At 40.6% G+C, this 25,491-nt stretch overlaps 1 protein-coding gene across 1 annotated transcript in view; it reads right to left on the reverse strand.

Moving 5' to 3' along the window:
- Positions 1 to 4,227, reverse strand: part of KIAA0319 (KIAA0319 ortholog) — a 42,561-nt gene extending 38,334 nt beyond the window's left edge. The window contains exon 1 of the mRNA XM_041475415.1: positions 4,161 to 4,227. Within this exon, the coding sequence (XP_041331349.1) occupies positions 4,161 to 4,209 (49 nt within the window). The 5' untranslated portion in view covers positions 4,210 to 4,227. The remainder of the gene's footprint in view (positions 1 to 4,160) is intronic.
- Between the last annotated feature and the right edge of the window lie 21,264 nt (positions 4,228 to 25,491).

Genomic DNA, 25,491 nt, shown 5'->3' on the forward strand with positions numbered 1-25,491 from the left:
GGTAATGCCCTACAGAGGGTACTGTCCTTGAAACCAAAAAGCAGTATCACTGACATCTGAACATTTCAACGTCTGAAATGTCACTGCATTGGCTCCTCTAGCAGCAGCTAACATCTCTGCACACCATGAAAGCATTTTCATTCTTTTACTTCAGGCTGCCCTGGGGTTGTCTCTCAGGTGTAGAAACGCAGATACATATGCGATAACAAAGGCTATCAACCGTAAACATCTAGTAAACATCTGCAAATAATGATCTACAAAGCCTTTATGGTCATTACAGCAGTCTTCACACTTCTTTTGTCCAGAATCTGTCAAGGCATCATAATTACTTCAGTGGGTCTGATGATCCTTTCCAAGTATTGTTTTCAGTCCATGAATTGTCATCATCCCTGTTTGTCAATGATAAACCAACTAAGTGCTATTTAAATAGAAGGGGGAAAAAAGAATAAGAAAAAAGAAGGGTAGATGCATGGGTGCAACTATTGCATCCCTCCACAAGGAAATACCAGATCACTTCCAATGGAGGTATGGACAATGTGAACTAACCTGGTATATGGCGGAACTCACTCTGATCTCAGAGATTGTAATCACACAGTACACCATCTCGTATCTCTGGAAAGACCTGAGTGAACCAGGACACTAGAACATCTAGGCATGGTAGTATAAGTAACAAAGAATGCACCACGACCCCAAGGCAGAGGTTCCACTGTCATTTCAAAGGCACACCCACATCTTAAAGTGTTCCTTGACACTCCTGGCCTGGGCTTTACATGTTAGACATGTAGGAAGAATAGGGTATTAACCTTTTTCAAAGTCCAAGACCAGCAGTAGTGAAATGTGTTGAAAATTGAGGGCTTGTAATATATTTAGAAACACCTTCAGCTAGAGTAAAGAAAAGGACATTGGTGAAGGCTATCAAGGAATCTGGGAGGTCACAACTGGGCTACATGGACTTGAAAACAGGAGACTAGATGACGCAACGCCTATAACTGCAATTACCTGGTAATTGCTGTTTATAATTTTGCTGGAGTGGCTAATCTCAAAACAAAGCACACAACACACACACACACACAAAATATGACAAAACCAAGAGTCAGCCACGAGAATGCTATTCATAATATTTGCAGAAATGTATTTTAACAGCAGTATTTGCAAGGTCTGCTTCAAATGCCAAAATAGAATATGGCTGCTCAAGATGAGAGCTAGACTTAACTGCTTCCAAGATACTGAACTCCCAGTTGCAAAGTAGACTCACGTTTCTGTGCTGGAAAACAATGTCTCTTCTCTCTCATAGAGAAAAAAGAAATTGATACATTAGCAAAAAAACATTAATTAATGGCCAGAATAATTGAAATGTGTTTCAATATATGCTGCTTTCATCAATGAATGGATGAAGATTATAAGCACACTAAGGAATATGTATATGGATAAGTTAGGAGCTGCATACAGAGATTTTGGAAATCAATCACCCAAAATGCCTAAGATGTTGAGTGACAGAGGCATGGTACCCACTCACACCTGTTCCTACACTCAGCTCAAGCCTCCTGACAGGCATGAACATTAGTCAGTGCGGCACATCTTGGTAGTTGGGGGCGGGGGGAAATGGACTGCCTGGATGTCTTTGTGAGAGGACACCAGAAAATGCCCCATGTCAGGACAGAACCGGTTACAAGATTGACTCACAGCTGGCCAAGTTTGAGTCAAACAGAGATGGTGGCAGCTCCTTTGTGATAAGGTTTTAGAAAGAGGCAAAAAGTCTGGCACAAGTGCAGCAGGCAGGAGAGAGGAGTAAGAAAATGTGAGAAAAGCCATCCTGTATACTCTTGAAGAATTTGAGCCTATGGGAAAGATCACATACTGGAGTAGGAAAAGGATGTGAGGAAAAAGGAACAACAGAGAGGAAGCATTATGAACTAATTGCAACCTTCATTCCCTGACTCTCTGAGCTGCTCATGGAAAGAAGAAAGAATAACTGAGAGTAAAGTTGAATACAGAAAGATGGGAGAAGTGAGGGCAAGGTGTTTTTACAGTAGTTCTTACTCTCATTATCCTGCTCTGCTTAATCAACAATAAATTAAATAAACTCCACAAAGTCAAGTTTTGTCAGCTCTTGACTCTAACTGGTACATGAACGAGACATCACCTGTCTCAATCTGAGTCCATGGAGTTTTTAATCTTATTTTTCTCTACTATCTTGCTGAGAAAGGGAATTGATAGAGTGACTTGCTGTGCACCTGGCAGTCAGCAAAGGTCAACCCACACATTCATTAAAAGCAGTAAAACACTATTAGTCAAAAACTATCATGCACAAAATAAAACTAAATAAACATCACCTAAACAGGACAGAATAGCCCACCTAAATTTCTTTTAATGATCCAGAGCATATTTTTCAATATCCTTCCAACATTATTCATCAGTGAGGCTGTTTCTCTCTTCTCTCAATGATGGAGTATCAAGCCTTTCTTTCCTATATTAAGTCAGTCTTCTCATTATCTTAAAATAAAACAAGTATTGAGATAATTTGGGAGTTTTTTTAAGAAAAGGTAGCACAAGCTCACGTGCAGAAAAAAACCTGCAGAATGAACATCTAACAAATTCCTGAGTCTCAGTCAATTCACCTTAAAGCCTGCGCAGAAAAGTCCTTTTGACTTAGAAGAGGTAAGCATTTACTGATACATTGCAGCAAACACATCCTGGAAATTAGCAGGAACCTCCCAGTTTAATTTAATATTAATTGTATTAAAAATACTGCAAATTAATGAGATGGAAATAAATACTAACATTTTTACTAAAATAATATGAGCTATTAGATTATATTATCTTCCAAATACTGTGAACTGGTAGTTGAGATACAGGTAGAGGCTTGAAATACAGCCAGCATTTTGAGAGCAATGGTCTTGTTCTCAGATAATCCAAGAGAGCATAGCAAATTTGCAACTAAAAACAGATAATTTCCTATATGCATGTGGAAGATGTTCTAATCTGCCAACAATTAACAGTATTATCAAAAGCATGAAACTGTGACATTCTCTAAAGGCAAATTTCAGTATTTACTGCACGTTACTGTCTTCTGCTGAAGCTACTGTGGTTTTGTTTTTTTTTCCTAAAGATGCTAGCATAGACCCCACAGCAGGTACTCAGTATCTCAGAGGAGAAGATTTTATTTACAAAAGGCACAGTTCTTCACTACAGCAACAAAAAGCTCAGCTCCATGTTCTCTTCAAAAAGCTGGGCACTATGAGATCCTCACGGTGATCTTGATGACTACCTCAAACACCACCTACAAGCTCAGACATAGTTAATGACTGTCCCTTTCAGCTGCAGGCTAATATCCATCCCCTTTCATCCAACTTTTCCAAATTCAGCAGTCAATTTAAGGTTTAGCACATTAAGCAAGTCTCTCCCCCATGAAACAGCTCATGCTGTTTACACTACAAGAAGTGAGAGTCAGACAGTGGTGTGTTATTTCCTCAGTTTCTGCTAATATGGATACGACCAGTACCACCACAGATACAATTCAAACAATATTTTTTTAAGGAAATAAACCCCACTTCTTAATATATTTTTCTTCAGTTACCATATCAAAACTACCTGCGCCAGATTAAGTCTCTCTCTGACAGAGGCAGTATTAAATATCATTCTTCATCTGCCTGCTTATGGAAATAAATTACCTATTCCTGTGGCTGAAGCAGAAACATACAGGACTTTCCTGTGTTTTTTGAAAGGATAGATATGTTTGTAGAGAGTATGATGAGGTGAGAGATGTGAACTAGTGCTCTCACACCACTCATATATAAACTGCCTTATAATAATTCAGAACAAAAATGTAGCTCACAATGCAAGCAACACATTATTCTTCAATTGCTCTCCTGCAAGTGAAAAAGAGGGAAAACTCTTTTGACTCTCCCACCACCCACTCTTGCCCTATGCATCTCCCCAAAAACAGCCTGCTGAAATTGGCTTCAAACATCTACTCACAACTGCCTTCCTCCATTGCAACTTATGAAGCTGTAACTTACCAAAGCTTTTTGCACTGAGGATTCACAAGATTTCCCAGCTTTTGCCTTATTCGTATTTATTTCACAACTGTATACACGCTGCAGGAGTATTCAATTCACTTTTCTGTCTGGATGATTCAAACACAGGAGAAGTACTCCTACCTGTTATTGTCCACAGGAACAGGCAGAGTACACCAGGTCCAAATGCCATGCTGCACCAGGAAGGCGGTGACAACCACTTTTCCAGCCAGTCGTGTGAGAATTATAGGTCTTAATCCTGGGGTTTTTTTCTAATATTGTTTAGTGCCCTGCTGTGGCCATCAAGCACTGAAACAGACAGCACAGGAAAAAATAGGTCAGACGTGAGCATTAATTAGAATGTCACAGTAAAAAACAATAGACAGGTGACATGGAGGCTTTATCATTACTTCCTGACTTCTTGATGGATGACATAGTAGATCAGGCATGATAAAGATACAGAACAAATTACCCACCTGGAAATCTCCTTCTCTAGAGATAGAGAAACACCCCAGAAATATCTGCACTCTTGGCCTCCAGTACCTCAAACCCTACAAATACTCTGTCTGCAGTTATCCAGACCCTGGCTTAGCTGTGACTTTAAACTAGCAGGTTTTATCTGAGGAATCACAGACAGCATTCTCCATGCTAAAATCCATGCAGCGTTAAGTCAGCTTTTGAGGCAGATGCTCAAACTATTCTTTCCCAGCTATCAAGCAAGCAGACACTCCTCCAGAATTTCTAGGGAGACATTCCTTGTCAGGACACTAAATTCTCCAAGTAAGGTATCCTGAGCAACAAATAGATGTAAGGAATGAATAGTTCAAAGCAACATTACTCATGCAAGACTCATGCAATGAAAAAACCAGTTTAGCCAAACTACCCCCACAAAAAGGATCCTAAATGGATGCTTGACCAAGCAACACTTCTGTAAATGAAAACACAGGTAGTGGTTTCTTCAGTGAACAGCCCTTCTCAAGGCATAGTATCACACATTTTCATCACATGACTTTCATATTTCATCTGCCTATATTTACATATGATAGAAATGCTGCTTAAGTGGCTGCTCTTGGCAGGTTCCTTGCCACACAATTTTATATGATGAAAAACTGCCTAGGTTTTTCCCTTGCAAAAGGAAAAGTAAGTTACTTAGACAAGCCAGGGCGGACTGAGCTAGAGTAGAAACCTTAGCAGCTGAGCAGTCGGACTTTTGCTCTCTAAAAAGGGATCCTTTATAGGTGGCATGTCTAAGTCACATGAACAACTGGACCCTGATCTGCAACTTGCACTTCTGTGACTGACCACAGCTTTTCCAAAGCAAGACATGTATTTCTCTCAAGACTAAAGGGACCAGATGCTTGTTTTAGATGTTAGGAGATCTATCAAAAGCTGAGTGGATCAACTGATGGAATAAATATTTCCCCCAGTTAGTTCATTAAAGAGTGTGGCTGCCTCCCTGAGGAAGCCAGACCAGCATGAGCCAAGTGAACAGGTGGTTTAACCTGATACAGAGTATAAAAACTAAACAATTAACAAAAGAATTTAAAAGACAGCAATGGGTCTGAGCTAGCCTCAACCCACATGTTCCATTCCAGTGACAGAAGATGCCCAGTGTTGTGATGCTGGCATTACAGAAACCAGTGATGGGAATCATACTGGTATTCAGATAGAACTGCATATTGCCACTGCTACATTTTGCTAAGTATAACGGATATCTGCATTGTGATTTCAGCATACTTTGTACTGCTTCACTAAATCAGAAATCCTGTGTCACAGTAAGTATCTCCAAATAATTAAATCTGATATTAGACATTGCATGCTCTATACATGAAATATCTAAATGAGCTGGGGCAAAGAATACTGGACTCTGACCATTTCTCCTCAAGCCTGTAGTACAAGCACCAACTCTGCACAAAACACAAACAAAATGACTACAGAACATGACTAGAGCAAGGACTGCCCCAAGCACAAAAAGATAAGGCTTTGGGAAAGCTCCCTGTAAAACTAGGAGAGACTATTACTAACTTTCCAAAAGCCTGATACTTCTGTGACCTTTGTTCTATCCAACATAAAACAAAACCTCCTTCCTAAGGCACCTGCCTTAGTGAAGAGTAAGCTGGTCTCCCAATCTATTCCTATGCTGCACAATTAGAAAAATTATCTCTGATCACAAAAAAACCCCAAAACAAAACCAAACAAAAAAACCCATTAAAAAATCCAGGAAAAAAAAAATCAAACACACAACATTACTTCCTGCTTCTAAGATGATGCTATTTTAATATCTGTAGTTAGATGTTCTCTCAGGAAGCATTCCTGTCAGAGAAGCCGTGCTCCTCTGTAGCAGATTTAGTAAGGCTTGACCTGAGAAAGAGCAAAATATTGTCTGGATGCTTCCAGGTACTGCAAAATTTTCAGCAACAGGGCCATTTTTTGCTGTCTTGCATTACCTAATTGCTCTTCTGTTCTTCCATCAACTATAACCTTATTCATATACTGTAATATATCCCATATACTATAATCTTAGTTTTGGAGTGGACAAAAAGACCAAAAGTTCTTATTTTCTTTAAGCCAAGTAATTCTAAATGCTACTTGTGCAGCCACTGAAATAGCCACTGAGCAGGGTCAGGGTGGAGGATGATTGGCAACTGAAGAGAATTGAGCACTTTTGCACAAGAGGTAGTCAGTCCTGAGGGCGCCACAACATGGAGCCTTGTCTTTCGATTTCACTGTAAAGGTGAATCGAACCGAATTGTTTCATTTCACACTGAAATGAACTATGGAGATTAACACAACCCATCCACAGAATGGTTGAGGTTAGAAGGGACTTCTGTAAGTCACCTCATCTACCTCTCAGCTCAAGTGGGGCAGCCTGGAGCTGGCTCCCAAGGACCATGTCCAGACAGATCCAGTATCTCCAAGGATGGAGACTCCACAAACTTCCTGGACAATCTGCCAGTACATGGTCTCCCTCACCATGAGAAAGTCTATTTATCTGGATCTCATTATGCAGACAGGGACCTCCAGCTGAAAAGAGGTGGCTTCTTAAACCTTTCCTTAAGCTGAATCCAGCAGCATATACTTGCCCATGTACATTTATTCTAACACATTACCCAAAGTGATTATTTTTATTTGGTGCTTTATTTCAGACATTCAAACTAAACCAGAGAGATGTACAGAGCATACAGTTTTTACAGGCTTCATCTTTCAATGGTTTTTGAAACATTCCTGTGGATTTTGAGAAAAAAACAGAGTAGCAGAAGTATGCTATGTCCCTACTAAATATTCCCATCTTATTAGCACAAACCCCAAATACTTCATCCTTGAGGGATAGAAGAGATTATTATGGTAAGATCACAATTTCACATACAGCCTTTTTCTTGTTTCTATGGAAATCCTTCTAGACTTGGAAAAGTTGTTAGCCACAAAAAAACAAAAAACAAAAAAACAAAACAAAACAAAAAAACCCCACGATTTGCAGAACTTACTGCTGCAGATAAAGGTTTCTGAGATATTGTGCATTTGCTGCAACCTTCACCCATACCCAGAAACAGCCAAATAGACCAGATGCCTAAGAGAGACTTTTAGTTCTTTAGCGTAAGGAAAAATGTATCCAGGCTTGGTATCAGAACATCACGAGGTAAAAAATTAACCACAACCAGAGAAGGAAAAACATTTTATTTATTTTATAGGCCTTTTCCTCTGCAAGGCCAATTTTACAATCTCACTGTCACTAAAAAGAGACAAGTAGCAGCTTCTTTTTACCATAGAACAGTTTCCTGAGGAGTCCACATGATAACTTTTAGCAACACTAAGAAAATCACTTATAGATGGTGCAAATCATCCAGACTTTTTCAATGTTACTTGTCCTGGATTCAGAAACAAAAATTCCTGAAGCAAACGGTCGTAGATTTGGTTGTTTGTTTTGTTTTGGGGTTTTGTTTGTTTGTATTTTTGTTTGGTTTGGTTTATGTTGTTGCTGTTTGTTTATATTTTTTTTTAAGTTTTGGGGGCTTTTTTTGGGTTTGTTTCGGTTTTTTGGTTTTGGTTTTGTTTTGTTTTGTTTGTTTGTTTTTTTAATTTATATTAAGAAAACACGACTTAACAAAGCTGCAAAATGCTAGACTTTGGACCACATGCACAATCTTCATTGAATCCTGATGGGACACACCATGTGAAGATACAGTGAATGCACAAAAGCAGCACTGTGTCCTCCCATGCTCCTTTGTGGCTCCACATCTATCGATGTTTAATTTCCACATAATAAAAGAGCTCGCATTCACTGCAACACTAGCTTGTGCTGCCTGATATTAGGATCAAGCTCAGACACAAAGCACACCCAGTCACAATTCAGTGCACAGCTTCTGACCCACAGATGAGAACAAAGCTACCAGACACTGTGTGCCTTCTTAAACTGTTAAAACAGTAAACAGTGCTGCAGCGTGCGCATGCAATGCTTCTCTTATCTTCCCCATGATACTTTTCTGTTCCACACAAGTCCAAGTTTCATCACACAACCACAAGACACATTAAAATTTAAGGTGGCCAGCCCTGAGATCCCAGCAGTTAAAAATAACTAAGGCCACAAGATTAATTAGCTAGCTGAATCTCTATCCTTCACATATTACACAAAGCCTCTTATTTTTATAACAACACAAGCAGACAGCATTGCTGGTAATTACTTTGGCAGTTCTTGGCTCTTAAAAGTTCAAGTCTGACTTGCACTCTTAGCTAGAAGAGGGATGGCAGCCTTGAGCAGCAGGTATGGTCGAAACAGGTATGTATTATACATATATTGCCTTACTCTGAAAATTATGGCTTTCCGTTCCAGCTGGCAGCTTTTGGCAGTGCTCTAGCCAACAGGATAAAGGAAAAGTCTGAACTAATTCCTCTATACAAACATTTTGACTTCATGGCCTTTTAAACATAGCAAGTTACTGATCTTTTCATAGATAACACATGAACTAAAACAGATTTCCAAGGAAAGGAATTACCTTCATATTCCTCTTCTCCTCCACACAAAATCTCACTCTGCATTTTGGTTCACCTTAACTTTAATGCAGACTCAAGTAATTTTCTCCCATAGAGAGAGAAAGGGGTCAGCCAAGCAGAACTATAGTGCCATTTCCTACACATAATTAGGCCAGGGCCATTAACAGTAAGAACATGTACAGACTGAATTACCTGTGTCTGGGAATACATTTAAATCCTCCAGCTGTGAAACTGCATATAAAGCATAAGGCAGTACGCTGGTGCTCCACAGAAGGTGCAGCAGAATCCCTGCATGCCAACAAAATCAGAGACAGGGACAAATGGTGTCATGAAGAGCACTGCCTGGCAGCAGAAACCTCCAGGAGAATGAGGGCCCTGAACACTGGGCCCAGCCACAATGGCATCAGTGAGAAAGGAAGGTAGGAGGTCCTTGCCTACTTGCCCTTCTGGTCACTAGCACAGCTAGGGAACATGCCAAAAGAAATACTGAAATGGCACCTGAAACTCAACCCACAGTAAAGCAAATCCCTATTTTTGAACTGACACCATTTCCTTTATAAAGCAGGCTGGCTGAGTAAATGAACATATAACCACATCTAATGAAAGTGTCTATACACATAAACACACACACACACATATTTGTCAGCATTTCTATGAAATGTAGTACAAAACAATCCTTCAGGAAATCCACCTCTCATGAAAAATTCAAATTGGTTATTTTATCAGTTATGGTACCTGCATTAGTACCTGAGACAGTTACTTAATAACTGAGCATTAACATTGCATAAATACTACAGAAGGAAAGAAAATTAAACTTCATGCCAGTAGCATTTGTCCCTAGTAACAGAGAGAAAAACTCAGGACACATGCAGCCACTAGGACTTTTAACAATAACATGTGTTGTCTGAACATACATCATCAAAACTGCCACAAGTTAGGCATCTAAATAATTTTCAAGCCCTTCAGCAGATGTGGAAGATATTGCAGACTCATCAATGCTTATGACCTGTGCAAAGTCACCTTCCTCTCACACAATTTGCTAACAATAGGCACCTATACTTGAGAACAAAACTATGACTTCTGATGGAATGTTATTGCAGCGGCAAGATATAGCCATAATCGCAAATGTCTCCCTGCTTTATTAAGAGGGCCTTCTGCAGGTCTTAGTCAAGGCTGACATTAGATTGGTATTACATCTCAGCTCTGTATCAATTTCCTCAGTCAGGTCCAGGGCACAAACAGCAAGGTAATGGTGATAAAACAACAAACTGAATAGCTGAATATGTTCTGCCATGTTAAGCAGGATTGGATACGTGCTCAGCTAGCTCCACTGGTAACCACAGCTCTGTCAACTGCTGAGCGACACCAAACAGCCAGATAAAGAGAAAAGAGCAGTGCTGGACAGAAAGGGCCATTTTATTCTACAGGATTTCAGCAGTCTTCATTACAACTGTGGTGGAGAGTACAAACAATACTGGAAATCCTAAAGCTGAGAGAGTTAGCAGGGATATATGGGGTGAAGAGCTATTGACAAGGAAGGAAAGATTTTGAACCCACCAATGAATGGTGGAACTACTCAGCTAAGGCATAAAAACACCATAATTAGTGTCAGGATTTACATGTTTCACGTTTGTTACTACTTAATTTTCAATACAGACATTTGCATAGCCCTGAGGTCAGACAGCCCAGCAAGGAGGGAAGGCTAATCAAAAACTAACCTTTAGGAAAATTAATAGCACAGAGTGAGATCAGTGGACACCTGAGAGCCCTTCTCTCCCCACAACAAGCCAGACACATCAAAACACCTCTCTTCAGAAGGCAGTCAAAACTGTTGGACAGCTCCTCTAAACCATTATACTCAGTTTCCATTTGTTTTCTACTTTCACAAAGACATAAAGGCGATAGAGAACTGATAAGTGAGGCAATCTTCAAATACATTCTTCACAATGAAAATTAAGTGAGACCCATAAAGGGAGGGCTTAAAGGAGCAAGGTGATATCTTGTGCCTTCCACAGCAGAGGCAAGACAAAGCAACCTTGCATAATCCTCTGGATTTTCATCTAGCCTGTCATTAGCCTTCCATGAAGGGTAGTTCAGAATCAATCTATCTACCCATCTATCCATCCATTTATCTATCCATCCATCTGTCCATCTATCTATCTATCTAGCCATCTTTTAGTATTTAAATACTTTTTTTCCCAAAAGGAAAACAGGTGACAGAAGAAAACTATCCAGTGGGTGTACATAACATCAGTTTTGAGCTTTGGATGTAAAAAGCAAAACAACATTTAGCAAACTGCCTGAAAAAAAGACACATACAACTACAGAGAAGGTGGTAAAAATCTTCTTCAGTTTGCAGAATCCAAATTTGCTACTGCCCAACTGCTGACTGAAGGCCTGTGTGACAAAGTCGTGTGGTCTCAGTTGACTGCCTGGTTCCTTCAAGTGCCATTCTGGTAGAAAGCAATTACACACAGCAGGCTGCACTGCACAGCCGGCTCCAGCCTCCAGCCTCCAGGTACTGAGGCATCCCTGTGCAGCTCAGGGACAATTTGCAAGTGCAGGCTGATGCTTCTGGAGAAACTTGAGGAAATTAAAAGGACAGGTGGAAGAAAGATTCTCACAAGGATAGTTTAATCTGGATCGCATAATTGCAAAGAACACAAGAATGTATTTTGCACTTGCTCAAGGTCAAAAATGACTACACTGTAACTACAAAAAGCTTTGCTATAGCACTGAGCTGCAACTAAGAGCAATTTTTTTCCACTTATATTCCACATCCTCAAATTAAAAGGAAAATGTAATTGATTCAAAACACCATTATTGGATTGCAGTTCTTAGGATTTTGACAAATTTTCTTAAAGTGCCATTTCCTGAACTACAGTAATTATTGAAAAAGTCTCAATCTTCAGTAGGGAAAAAAATATCTCTCTACTGAAGAGAAAAATTGCACAATTTAAACCCACAAGATTCATAGTTTTTATAGATTGGTCAAGACTTTAAATACTGCCCTTTTTTTTTAAAAAAGAAAAACTTCATGGGACAAAGTCATGACCAACCACATTTAAGTCAGTGCTAGGATTTAGTAGATCTCTTTTTTGACAACTTGAACTGTTGCAATTGTTAATACTACTACTTAGTATCTAATACTTAAAAAAAAAAATTACTCTTCTTGTAATATGATCTCTACATAAGCATCAAAGCTAGTATTTGCAGACTGGAGACCAAATTTTCAAACATACTATGCAGGAACCCCAGACACTGGTCTCAGAAGTGCTGAATACAGAGATGATCACACTTCAAAGGAAATGGCTGACACTTTCTATCTTCGAAATGTAGAGGCCAGCTGTCACATAAAACATGAGGTTGTCTCAAAAAACCCCCAAGTTTGTAACCTCAGACAAAGCAACACTAGCTACAAAAAGAGTTGCAAAAATGTCTATGTTATTGTCCAGTGCAATTTGCTGCACTTAAATTAACAACTACATTTTACTTTGACACTCTAGCACTAATAGCACTCACGAGGCAAACACTGTGGAGAAAGACAATGCAAAACTACTACATTAAAATTTAAGTTTTACTGTAGAAGTTCTCTGAACCCACTTCTCTTACACAAGATGCAAGCTTTCTGATTTATGGCCTTCAGGTGATAAATACTACCTTCATTAACGAACAAAGCACCATACAGTAGAAGGAATAACAGTCTGACACTTGAAGTCAAATGGATGCACTAGGATGTTAGGTAATGTTTTTTGTATCATGGTATGGTGTGATAAAACCAGACTTAGAGGTGCATCTAATTTATGAAAGCTTTCAAAGCACTTTACAGATTGATTGGCAGAGACTGGATCAAGAAATATAAGTATTAATGCCAACGAAGTCAATTGACCATTTCTGAGATTAGAGTATTGAACACCCAGTGACTGCCTGAGATACAATAACACACACTGCAGGAAAAAAAGCTTGCATAAGGGGCATGGGTACAACAGCAGATAGGCAGAAAAGCCCAGATCTTCCAGATGAAGTACACAAACATTCTCTCAATTTGTCTTGCTATTTTTTCACCTTCAAGGAAAGAGCTTTAGAGAAGCTGGATTCTGCAAATCCATTTCTAGACATGGGGAAGTCTTTTGACCCACATGACAATGGCAAGTTTTCATGCCTGTTGCTAGTCTGCTGTCCAGTATAGAAAAATCTTGCCTGAAAGATTTTTTTTTCACTTATCTACCCTTTAAGCCATTCATTGATTTCAACAAGAGAAGAACCGATTACCAGAAGGCAATTAAGTTCTCATGACTTTTGTAAAATTAGCTGGGCCAGAGAAGGCAAAAACTGCAATTTGAACATCTTTGGGTCAAACCTCATTCAATGTGCCATCCAGTTTCCATAACTGAAAATGGCAGCCCATGTGTCGTGAAATCAGTCCAGTCTGTGGAAAGAGGAAGCTACATGGCAAAAAATGCAGAGGTACAGGGAAAGAAAATGAAAAAAACCAGTTTTTGACCTCAAGACACAACCTTACAGAAATTTTAATTAACTCTGCTGTTCAGGAAATCACTTGCTTCTAATAAACAGCTAAAGCACATGTGTACACACGGACTCCCCTAAGATGCAAACTTCGGGAACCCAATCTCAGGTAACTGAGTACATTTTACTTCTCTAAAATCCATCTGTATTTTACTAAGAGAACTCCTTGCAACACGCAAAACAATTAACAAACTGTACAGAGGACAGACTTATCAAAGAAAATGCATCAGGATAGGAAACAACGTTTGAACTGCCTCTTCATCAAGGTTAACTAGCCTGAAAACTGGCATTAGCCTAACAACATTCATATTATCACCAACTGGACTGACTCAATTCCAATCTGCTCAGTACAAAGACACATCATCCTGAAAAATACACAGTGGTCATACCCTGGCATCATTCAGGAAGAGATTAGATGCTTAAATGGAAAAGCAACTATATCTGCTGTTAAATGAGATTATAAATTTGTACAGAAAGATACCTTGTGACAGAAATTGAAAGCTAACTGCCTGACAGTAGGAAGGATTTCTCCCTATGGGTACAATATCCATTACAATGGTTTTTGCCTTCTCCACTGTCCTGAAATTGGAGACTGCTGGATACGCAGCACTTGCTCACAGTTCTACCTTTAATCACATTTCCATTAAGGATATATATTTAGTACCTGGCATACTAACATACCAAGACTAGCATACATAAACCTTTCCCACGTACTTCCTTAAAGGAAAGATTTGTAAGCAAAGTCCGTACCACTGATACGTGTGGTAGCCCACAGAAAGCCCTCTCCAACACTACAGAAGGTACAGCTGGAAAGGGTCAGAAGGACTCCACCTGAAGCAGATATCGTGTCTTTGCACATGGGTAGGAGAGAGAATAAACTGGTTTTAAAACAATCCTGATGGAGATTTCAGTAGCAGAAACCTGTCCACGGTAACTCCTCCATCTCCATGCCACTGAAATTAGCAGCCTGCTCAGACAGCATCCAAAACCTAAGTGGTGAAAGGTCAACTCTATGCAAAGCTGAAACAAACTACAGCATGTCCAGATCACCAAAACTTCATCACTTCATGCCGTTTGTTAAAATCAACAGAATTACAGCTCACTGATACACAGCTAGTGAAGATGAAGCAGATTGATAGTTGCATGTGTTCTCTGCGGAACCTGAAGTTTCAGAAGTGTTACAGAAGCACTCCTCCAGCCCTCCACCACAGTATTCCTCAAAGGAAATGGTGGGGAAAAGACTAAACTGGGCAAGCAATCCCTGTGCACAGCATCATTGACAGACCACCATGATAACGATTCCACTTATCTTGAATAATGTAAAATCCAGGCTATACTGCATTCTCCACTGCCTTGTGCTTAGGGAAAGCATCAGCCCAAGAAGCTTGTACACATCACTGTCACCTTACCTGCACCATTCACACCCACAACATGCTGAGCAGCTCACCTCCCATCATCTAAGCTACTAAAATGAGTATAGACAGTATCTCCTATTAACTCTGTATTATGCCAGGTTTTTAGAGATTCAGATTCAGCTCAATGCAATGTCTAACTGTGAAACATCAACTGCAACAGTCAAATCTTGTAAAACACAAGGATACTTACATGATACTTACATGATACATGAAACAAACATCTCTCAAATTGTGTGGCTGAGGATCAGTCTCCAACTACGAGATATTGCAAAGGCAAAAACAGATAGAGAACCTACCCCAAAGAGTTTAATATATCAACTCCACTATCTTGTCATGCAGTCAGTGTGAGGAACATGAGAGTGTTCCTACAGTATAAACAGATAAGGGAGGAACAGAGGGCAAAACAGTTTGCATTTAATTTTGTTCCCTCAACTATCTCAACTATCTGACTATTCTGCAATAGGTGCCTGAAGGGGGTCAGGAGAAGGATGGAAATGTTTCTGTATAGCAACCATAATGCAGATAACACCCAAAACTGAAGTGATATAAAAATCACTCATGGCACTCTCTCATGTTTAGGCTCTGTTCTACTGCTCAGAATGCAATCTAACAAAGCATTTCACATACTACACATTAGCACCATTCTCAGCAGGCACATAAATACATGTTTGGGCTGTAATAAAACCACACTTTGACAGAACACTGGAGGACAGCTTGGCGAGAGTAATATTCTTACATTCCTTGGATATATAAATATCAATACATACACACACACACAGAGAACAGTATAAAGCTATGATTTCTGATCTCGAATTAAACATAGCTAAATGCACATGAACACCTCGGAAACAGTCTATCAAAATTGATCCTTCGCCTATTTTTCTACACGTACATAAATAAATACATCTGTCGGCCAACACGCACACACAGTTTCCCCAAAGCAGCCCACTGTTGTGTCTCCCCACGCTCCCGGCCTAACAGGTCGCACAGGACACACGCTTTGCTTCACGGAGACGGGGGAGTCAAGGAGTGAAGGAGAACTCCCTGGAAGACCGGGTGGCTCACTGCCACCGCTGTCCCGCAGCCATCCATCCCGGCGTTCCCAGCTCCTTCCATCCCGGCTGCCCAGCGCCCGGCTCGGGGAGCGCCTCACCCGGAGCACCGGCTCCGTTTTCCGCCCCTTCCCCACCCTCGCCCAGGCCGCGGCGGCGATCCCATCTCGTGGCGATCCTACCTAGCGGAGGGCAGGAGCCGGCGCAGCCCCGCCGCCCCTCCTCGCTCCCTTCCGCGGGTGCTGGGCGCCGGGAGCCGGGAGCGGGCGTGGGGCCGGAGCCGGAGCCGGAGCCGGGGCCGGGCCGGACTGGGCAGGGCGGGAGGTGCCGCCACCTCCTCCTCGCCGCTGCTGACTCAGGAGCAGGCGCCGTCCCTCCACGGCGCTGCCGAGGGGCGGCCGCCGCGTTCCGCGCAGGATCGCTGCCCACAGACCCCCGCGGGCACGCAGCGCCCGCCGCTGCGGGAGCGGGCCTCACCTGTGGGCAGCCGCCCTGGGCACGGCAGGGGAGGGTGGGAGGTGGCCCCCGGGCGGGGAGGTGGGGTCGGTCCAGCTCCATCCCAAGAGGGAGTGTAGGGGGGGAAGGGGTGGTTCCTGCCGGCAGCAAGGCGAGGAGGTGCCTTGTCTCCATCTTGAGGAGGGGGCGAACGGGAGGCGCAGCCCCCTCGGCACGGGGTCCCGCTGCCGCTGCTGTCCTCCCCGCCCGGCGGGACCGTGGCACCTTCCACGGTATTGCACTGGGAGGGCTTTTACTGTTCCATGGACGGGACCTGGAGATAGAGCAGCGAGAGGTCTCCCAGGTCTGAAGACCTTGAGCAGAGGTCTGAAGGCGTTGAGCCAACAAGGTGTAGCGGGAAGGCAGCCGAGCTCTCTGCCTCACGCCGCTTTGGTGCCAGCGTCCGAAAGGCGACCACGGTACTGCTGTTGGTCTGCCAAGGGGCCTCGAAGGTGGGATCCCACACACAATCCCTGCGTGCAGGTCTCCCTACTTTGCTGCCTGCGGAGCTTTCCTCTGCTCTGTTTCCACGTGCTGTGTTTTGGGGACACTGTTAGTGCTGGTAGGGATTTCCCACGGTGACTGGCTGCACGGTGACTGCAGCAGGAGGCCAGCACCTGTCAGGCATGGGCTGCATTGGGGCATGCTCCCCAGATCACACATCCTCATTCTACCTTCCTTCTGATCCTTACCTTTCCAATTGTCTGATGAACATTGGGCTGGGGAGCCAGTGCTGCTCGTCTGGCAAAGTCCCACCTCCTAATGGCAAGTATCTCTGTTGGGAGCCTCTGCAAGAGAACCCATAGCTTATTCAGAACAGCTTTTCAACAAAATATTCAGCATTTCTCTGTCTTTGATTTTGCTCTATTCTTGCCACATTGCCATTTTCTGTTTGCAGTCAGGGCATGCAGAAATGGTTTGATTGCTTCTTTGATTTTTACAGCTCTACTCCAAAATAATAGACCAATTCGATTTGGAAAGAGGCATTTTTCTACTCAACACCAAAGTCCACGTGGCATAGAGAAGTGATTTAAGTATATCCACCTCAGCAACATTTTAGAACAAGCAATTTCATTTTTAAGTGAAATAAAGCAAAAAGGAGCAGTGAATTTCAGAGTTGCAAAGGTTTCATTCTGTTTTGCACCAGCCTATTAAGGTCTCAGATCCTCTGTTCCACCTGTTAGTGATGCTACTGTATTGCCAAGTTCCGCTCAGTCTTTAATGAATTGCCACTGCTTGACTCGGGGTAAAAAATGATTTGCAGGTACTACAGGATGATGAAAAAAATAAAGTGTTTTAAAGATGCAAAAATGTCATCTCTTGAGTGAACAACAGTTTTTACCTCCTTGTCTGATTCCCACCTTAACAACTGTATTCAGCAATGGGCTGTTATGATATTTCCTGAAGCTACTTAATGTCTTCCTCAGTATGGGAAGGTCGTGACTTATGTGCTTGCTCTTTAAAGTAAGGAATGATATCTCAGAACTGTAATAGTGGATTGCTTTTGGATATATATGAAGGAGCCTAAAGGAGCAGTCTGTTGACATTTAAAAAAATTTTTTTTGCTGTTCTTTTGCCAATTTTGATTCCACAGTTTCTGTGATTTCTGCATGTTGGCTGTTTTGGCCAGCTTAGGGAGACCGAGTCTACTCATTTCAAATAAAAAAGTATACTGTGAATTCCTAAAACATGTTCTAATAACAACACAAAAAGAAGAGAACACTTATTATTTCCGTTGTTGACCAAGTCTACTTGACTTGGAAGAGGATGTGATGTGCAGAGAGAGGAAGCCTGGATATATTTCCTTTGTGGCAGCCCCATTTCTCATGCCTTGAAGCCTTCCTGCCAGCACTGGGATTTGATTTACTCACCCAGTGGGAGAAGAAAATTGACCTCCAATACTTCATATGGTTGTGTGATCCTAATTTTTCTGACTGCCACAAGATACAGTGGCACATTTTTTTAAAAAATCATTTTCTCTTCAGGAAGGACTATTCACTCAATATTAGCACTTTTTAAAGGATCTGTGTAGGTATGCAAAAGGCTCCTTAGCATTGCGCAAGCTTAGGGACACATGTCTTCTGCATGTCCCGTCAGGAGGTTCTTCCCACTGTTTTAATTAAAACAGGGTGAAAAGGATGAAAGCAGTAACTGTCCCTGTTTGCTTTCTCTGCACAGAGGTAGCTGATCCAGTGTCCTTGACTTTCCAGATTGTCTTCTCCACTGAATGATCAAGATGCAGCTACTCCTACGCAAAAGCAAAGGAATCGGATCAAACAGCTCCTGTTCGAGAAACCCAGCAGCAGCACCTGGTGCCTGTTCTGCTGCCAGTCTGCAAACTCCAGAAATGCTATGAAATGGCTAAACAGATTGTGAAGACAGGTTTGTTGCAGATGGGTGAGGCTAAGAAGGTATTTTCTTGCTGAGCCTTTCTTGCCTTTCATATAATTGATAAATTAATAGGCTTAACCCTCCTGAAATAATAGTCTTAGCATGCTATAATGCTGTCTCAAAATCATTAAAACTTCCAAATATAGCCTTCTAGGTAAACGTTGATCTGCTTACCTCCAACTGCCTTCCCACAATAAGTGCTTTCATTTGATCAGACAAGTCTTGTGAAGGTGTCATCACCCAGGACAATTAACTCAGTCCCAGATATCCAGGTTCATTTTAGAGCCTGTCTCTGACATACACCTCCCGTCACTGCCAAGTGGACTTTATGAGCAGCTTCTTGCCTTGTCAGGGAAGCCCTGACCTGCGACATAACACAACATTATGGTGATATACAGGAGGTCCCTCCCACCACAGGGGACTGGCACAGCCCTTCCAGTCACCCTGCACCCTACTCTCCTTCCCCTTTTCAACTGGATTGCTAAACCAGCTGCTCGAAAGTTTTCCCTGTGACATCTGTTTCAAAAGAAAGAGGTTTGGGGCATATGCCACTTAGGTCACGTTACTTAATCCTTATTAGATTGTGTTGCACTTTTCTGAAAATAACCTTTTCCCACCTCCCACTTAAATAGGTAAAATAGCTTCATCTGTTTTAGTTCAAGGAAGTGTCTACCAACACAGAAAAAGAGGGTAGTATTCACCTTCAAGGCACCTGAGACAGGTTTTTTTTTATTTTATTCACCAGTAATTATAAAAGTTTTTGAAAGCTGGAATGAGGTGAATTCACTTTGGCCACATTTGTCCAGTTGTTCTTACACGTCATTTCTACTGCCAGCCCAGGTAAAGCTTCTGCCTTGACCAATTGTGTCTGAGTGGGTTTTTATTGGCTTCTCTGTCCCACCAGTGACAGTATCAGGAAATCTAATAAAAGTACAAAAAGTTAGAGTGACACGGTATAATCCTTTCCTTCTTTCTGTTGTTGAAGTATGTTATGTTTCATTGAGGCAGTCTATACTTTTTCCCTGTTCCTTAATCAAAACTGTAGTTTTACAACATTTCTTTATGTTTTTAAGTCCGTTAATTGTCAAGTATGCAGGAATCCATAGATAATGACAGAGTAATGATCTTACCATGGGTTGTTGCAGATGCAATATTATTTTCATTTCAATTGTAATGTAACAACATGCCTGCCTACTGTATCTTCCATTTAAGCCTCCCATTTTCTCAGCCTTACTGAAATGACAGCCGCTTTGTAAACAATTTTTTGTTACTTACAGTTTCAGATTATTTTCTATAGTTAAGATCAGATTATATTCAATAGCTAAGAGCATAAATGTTCTTTAGATGTATATTTTTAGTCATGATAAAATTATTTCCTGCTATTACTGTGGTTTTACTTCTCCCCCCATTTTTTTTTAAATCCATCTAATTATTATTTACCTCACAGTTGTTTAACATTTCCTTATTTTGTTATATCTCTTCAGTTTTAGTAATTTCAGGCTATTTTCATGTAAAATGTTTAAAGCTTTGCCTGAATTCTCAGAAGAAGTTGCTTTTCTTGATGCGTAAATAAAAGTATTAATAAAATAATGCTTCTGTTCTTACGGAGTTTTATCAAGGTCCATTGTTGTTTCTGATTATCAAAAGGAGATAATCACTGCATTTTCTTATATTCCATGTTCATGTAAATCCTTTGTGATGGATAGTTTCCGTAACATCATACCACTGATTCAGGAAGAGAATTCAAATTGTAAGTTGTAGCCTAATAAATATTTTGTTAGGTTTTGCATTTTTTGTTTTTATAACCTTAAATATTTATGGTGTTTTCTTACCAGTTTGAGTTGCCATATTCAGCAGTTATTTTGCCTTTTACATCAATGTAAGAGGTAAATTGATACAAGGGCTCTGTCACTTGACTGTTAGCGATATTGGTACGTATATAGTGACTTAAAATGTATTTAATTAAAGATGTTGTGCTTGCTTAATATTAAATAGTCAGTAAAACATTTAGCATTAATGTTTTTTGTTGATTTTTTTAAAAAAATATGATTGCTTTATTGTGGTTCAAAAGGATTTTTAAAAGCTGTATGCAAGATTTTCTCATTCTGGAAGAGTGACTAACCACTTAATTGCACCAAATATAATTTTCTTCTTGCCTGTCTTTGCAATTAAGAAAATGAATTGTCTCTTACAAAGTGTTATGACTTTGCTTGTACCTAGCAAAAATATTACATCCCCACTCACTCACTCTTTCAAAGATGAAGAAACACTACTGATCAAAGGAGGAAGCAGTTAGCCAGCTCTAGAGATGAATCTGCAGCTTAGGCATGATGCTAAGTCACTCAAAGTTCTGAAACCTCTTTTTTCTTTTCTTTCTTCTCCAAATTAAAACCTGTCCTACAACATCAGCCATTAATAGCATTTTCCTTTCTTTCAAAATAGTTCTGAAGGTACACAGAGAAACTAGCTGTGTCTAGAGAAACAAAAATAGTCGTAATGTAGAAGGGTGTGTAAAATGGTGCTTCTTTGACAAAGCATGAGTTTATGGTGCTCTTCCTTTCTCAGGGATCCTTAGGAATGTTAAATTCCCACCCCCTGTCTTCACCCTCCCCATGAGTCCTTTGGCTGCAACTCCCAGGAGGGATAGGAGATGTAAGTAATGAAAGCAAACCTCATGGTTTTTCTTTCCCCTTAGCGAGGAAGAAGAGAATTTGTAAAGCACATCAAAAGTTGTGAGCACTGTTTGCTTGTGCTGGCATTGTCACTCACAACCAGATGTAGGAGAACAGGGAACAGCACTTGCTTTGTCAAAGTTACAGATGTAAAGGGACAACTGGTACAAAAGAAATTCCTTAAAAATTCCAGTGAATATGAACTGAGGTTGTGAGTCTTAACTAGACTGCCTTTTTCTGCATCGTATGACTCTAACAATTAGACTTCCGAATATCCATACCACTGTTATCACTTAAATTACAGTCCCAGTTCTTAGCACTCAAATGCTCCCAGTCACTTAAGATGGAGGGAGAAATTTAAATTCACATCAGATTCATTCCTTGTAAAAAAACCCACATAGGTTAAAGGTGTATAAAAGGCAAATATAAAAAATGGTTTAGCAATGAGGGAAACCACAAACAAGGTTATACCACACTTTTCTCTATCATCACCATTTCCTTGAAAGTCTAAGCAAACAAAAATCTTTTCAAAATGAAAGAAAAAAAACCAAAAAACCACAAATGCTCTCTATTGCTGGTATATTTGAGAGCTGTTCCATAAAAATTGGCATGCACCTGAGGATTGTGTGAGCTTTTAGTTATCTGGGAACATAAATGAATAAATCAAATACTGAGTTTTCTGCCTTAGCTGTTGTGAGACTTTATAATGATGGTTCTAAGCCAAGTTACTCCTGAGAAGCTTTCTGGGTGTGTGAAGAATAGATCCTTTAAAATTTTATTTCAGTTGTCATGTCATGGTTTCCCTTCATGTAGCCAAAAATAATGAAAAGCTGTGTCTAGATGTAACTTTCCTTTACACCTGGGAAGCTCATTGGGGCCAGGAGGAGACCAGCGCTCCTGAGTGTAGAGGAAGGGCTACTTCTTACTGTCTATGCCTCTCCTCAATTTGAATGTCCTTGGTGATTTCATGTCATGCCATGACCTCCTGCAGTGGAAAGGCACACCCATGATCATGGCTGTAGGGCATGAGCACCCTCATGCATGAGCAGGATGAGCCCCCTGCCCCAGCTGAGGGCACGGTGCAGTGCCCAGCAAGGCCAGGCCAGCAGCCCCCAGGGAGGGTCCTCAGGTCCCAGGGTGGTGAAAGGGGAGGAAAGGGTATGTGGTGAAACAGGAGGTGAGATGGGAGCTCTTACCCCTCTGATCCCTGCAGCTGTCTTCCCCTGGTGTTTTGAGAATTTATTACTGTTGCCTGCAGTAGCTGGTTCCTGTGGCATTAACTAGTCCTTATAATCAAGTGAGCTGTAGAAAACAGAAAAAGTAAACACACTGGCATAGGTTGCACATGTCAAATTAGAATAAAATGACTGGCCTTTTTGGCCCATGGTGACAAAGGTACTCAACCAGAAATTGTACTGTGATACCAGCCTTCCTAAAAGAAATAGCTGACTGGAACAGGGAAATAAAAGCAGATAGAGTATTAAGTTGTTTGTCCCGGGCCAGTTCTCATAAGCCCTAGAAAAACACTTAATACACCCAAGGATAGCTCAGCTACAGCTTTGGGGGCATAAAATAAGCAGGATGGCTTCTGCTGTGGTGTTAGAAACAAAAAAGGTTTAATAAAGGCAAAATAACAAATAGAAAAACTCGAGCCAGGTACAGAGGTCTGCCCCTGGTAGAAACACTTCACACAAAAGCCCCTCTTCTCTTTTGTTCTGTTCTTTTCTACTTGATTGATCAGGCGGGACTTTTTGGCTTCTATCCAATTAGATGTTCTCTGGTGTTTGGTGAAGTCCCTGAGGCCCTATAAGGTGGCTTTCCACCTAACAGTTGAGAGAAGCTTCTGGGCTTCTTTCCTTTTTTGGGGGACAAAGGTTAGTTTTGCCACTCTGTCATTAGGGGGCGCATTCCTACAATAGAGGCTTTTGAAAAAAGAAATGGTGTCATCATGGCCCATTTTTATAACCATATCACTGTTATAGTGTACTGTTTATAGTTACGGGGAGATGTGTAGGACTCAGAACAGAAAATCCAGGCTATTTCCAATTATCCAGGCTGAGCTTCAAGTGTTTTTGTACCTCACAGTGTAGTTTTATCTTGAGCAGAATCTTTCATGTAACACTCATACTTACTGTCTTTTATGTTGGAGAGCTGATTGATAAAATTACATGTCAAGGGTTTCTTAACATAAGCACAGTCAACCCAAATGTTCACTCAGTGCAGTAACCTGTTTGCCAGGGTTTTTGCCATATTGTTGCCAAAATCAGGCAGCTAGGGAAAAATATACATGGTAACTTTTATATTTGCCCAGTATCCAGCTGGTTTTGTCTTTGTGAGCTGATTGTGGTATTCCTGTGTATTTCTAGTCCATGAACATCCAAGTTCCCTTTGACCCTGTGTTAGCTCTTAGTTTTCATACTATGTGTTGGCAAGAAGTTACAGAGCTCTAAGGCTTCAAATATCTACACCTTGGTATCCTCAAACAAACTCAAACAAGGCATAGGGAGGTTGAATTGTCAAATAAGTGACTCAGAACAGGCATCAGAAAAGTCTGATAACCTGAACCCACCCCAGACAGGCACTGTGCATCGTATTCTTGCTTTACACATTTTTTTTTCAGTATTGCTGAAATTCTGAGTATATTTTTTCTGTTTCCATGCAACTATTTTCCAACACACAGAAGCATGTTCTATGGCTAAGAATGCAGCTCTTCTAGAAAAGTGATTTTGGCCAGTTCTTTCAAGTCACATGAAAATCCTGGACTCAAAAGCTTGCTAATGTTTGAGCTAAATATCCCAATTTAATTTTTGTCTTCAGGTCAAGCCTAAAGATTTAGCTCCATATTTTGCATCAACACTTTTGAGAGTGTTACTAGAATCTTTTCTGCTTGATTAACAGTGTTTTGAGGACCAGCTTTCACATAAACTTGCAGCATCCTAATGAATTCTGCATGTAATTTTAATGTCTTTGGTTTGTAATGCTGGTAACTTTAGAAGTCATTCCTCAATTACAGTTAATATCATTTAATTTGGTCCTAAATGAAGTATGATTATGAATTTGCAAATCTCTTCATGGAGATGTTTACTCAGCTGACTACTAGCGTTCTTAATCAGCTAGCAAACTCAAAACTCCAATTTCGATGTAAGTTGTGAAAATCTGTTTAAAAGAGAGGAAAGGAGGCAATTTGATGGAAGGAAAAGAATTACTAGTTATATTAAAAAAAAACCAAACAGGCTTTCTTCTTCTGCAACTAATCAGACTCTTGCCACAGACTCTGTAATATCTTAGTATAAGAATGGTCAAACATCTAAAATTGCAATGTAATGTTTTAAACAGCAGACTCTCGGTCTCTAGAATTTATTCTTATGTTCCTTAAGCAGATTATGAGACGGTCCATTAGCTTTATCCAACTTTAGAAGGATAGTGTATGCTTCAGAAATGAAAGCCATTTCTATTTTTTGCCCACAGTTTGTACATTTAAAAAGTTACTGTCAATAATACACAGTTAACACTAGAGAAAAAGTACTATGAATTTCCTGTATGGATTTAAAAAACAATTCTATAAATTAAACATAGTATCTTAGACAAGGAAATAGAGAGATATCCATTTACAAGGAAAGATCCCCAAAAATGTCAATCCAGAAGAAAAACAATTCAAGCTTTTATTTAGACACTTAATTCTCAGGATTTCTAGAAGTTGCAGCACAGAATGAACATCCATTAAAAAATTAAAGCTTTCTCTTTCATGGGGGGAAAGGCATTTTTTATTCAGTCACATTCTACTTCAGAAACATGATCTGTTGTTTCAGACAGCAATAATATTCAGAATGGTTTCTAAATTATACGTTAAAATGTCTTTCAAAAACTAAATATTATTGCAACTAGGATGGCATATTGTGCTATAGCACCCTGTAACAAATTTTGAGTTTTTACA

Source organism: Pyrgilauda ruficollis, unplaced genomic scaffold (assembly GCF_017590135.1).
Source record: "Pyrgilauda ruficollis isolate IOZ18807 unplaced genomic scaffold, ASM1759013v1 scaffold35, whole genome shotgun sequence".
Taxonomy (NCBI): domain Eukaryota; kingdom Metazoa; phylum Chordata; class Aves; order Passeriformes; family Passeridae; genus Pyrgilauda; species Pyrgilauda ruficollis.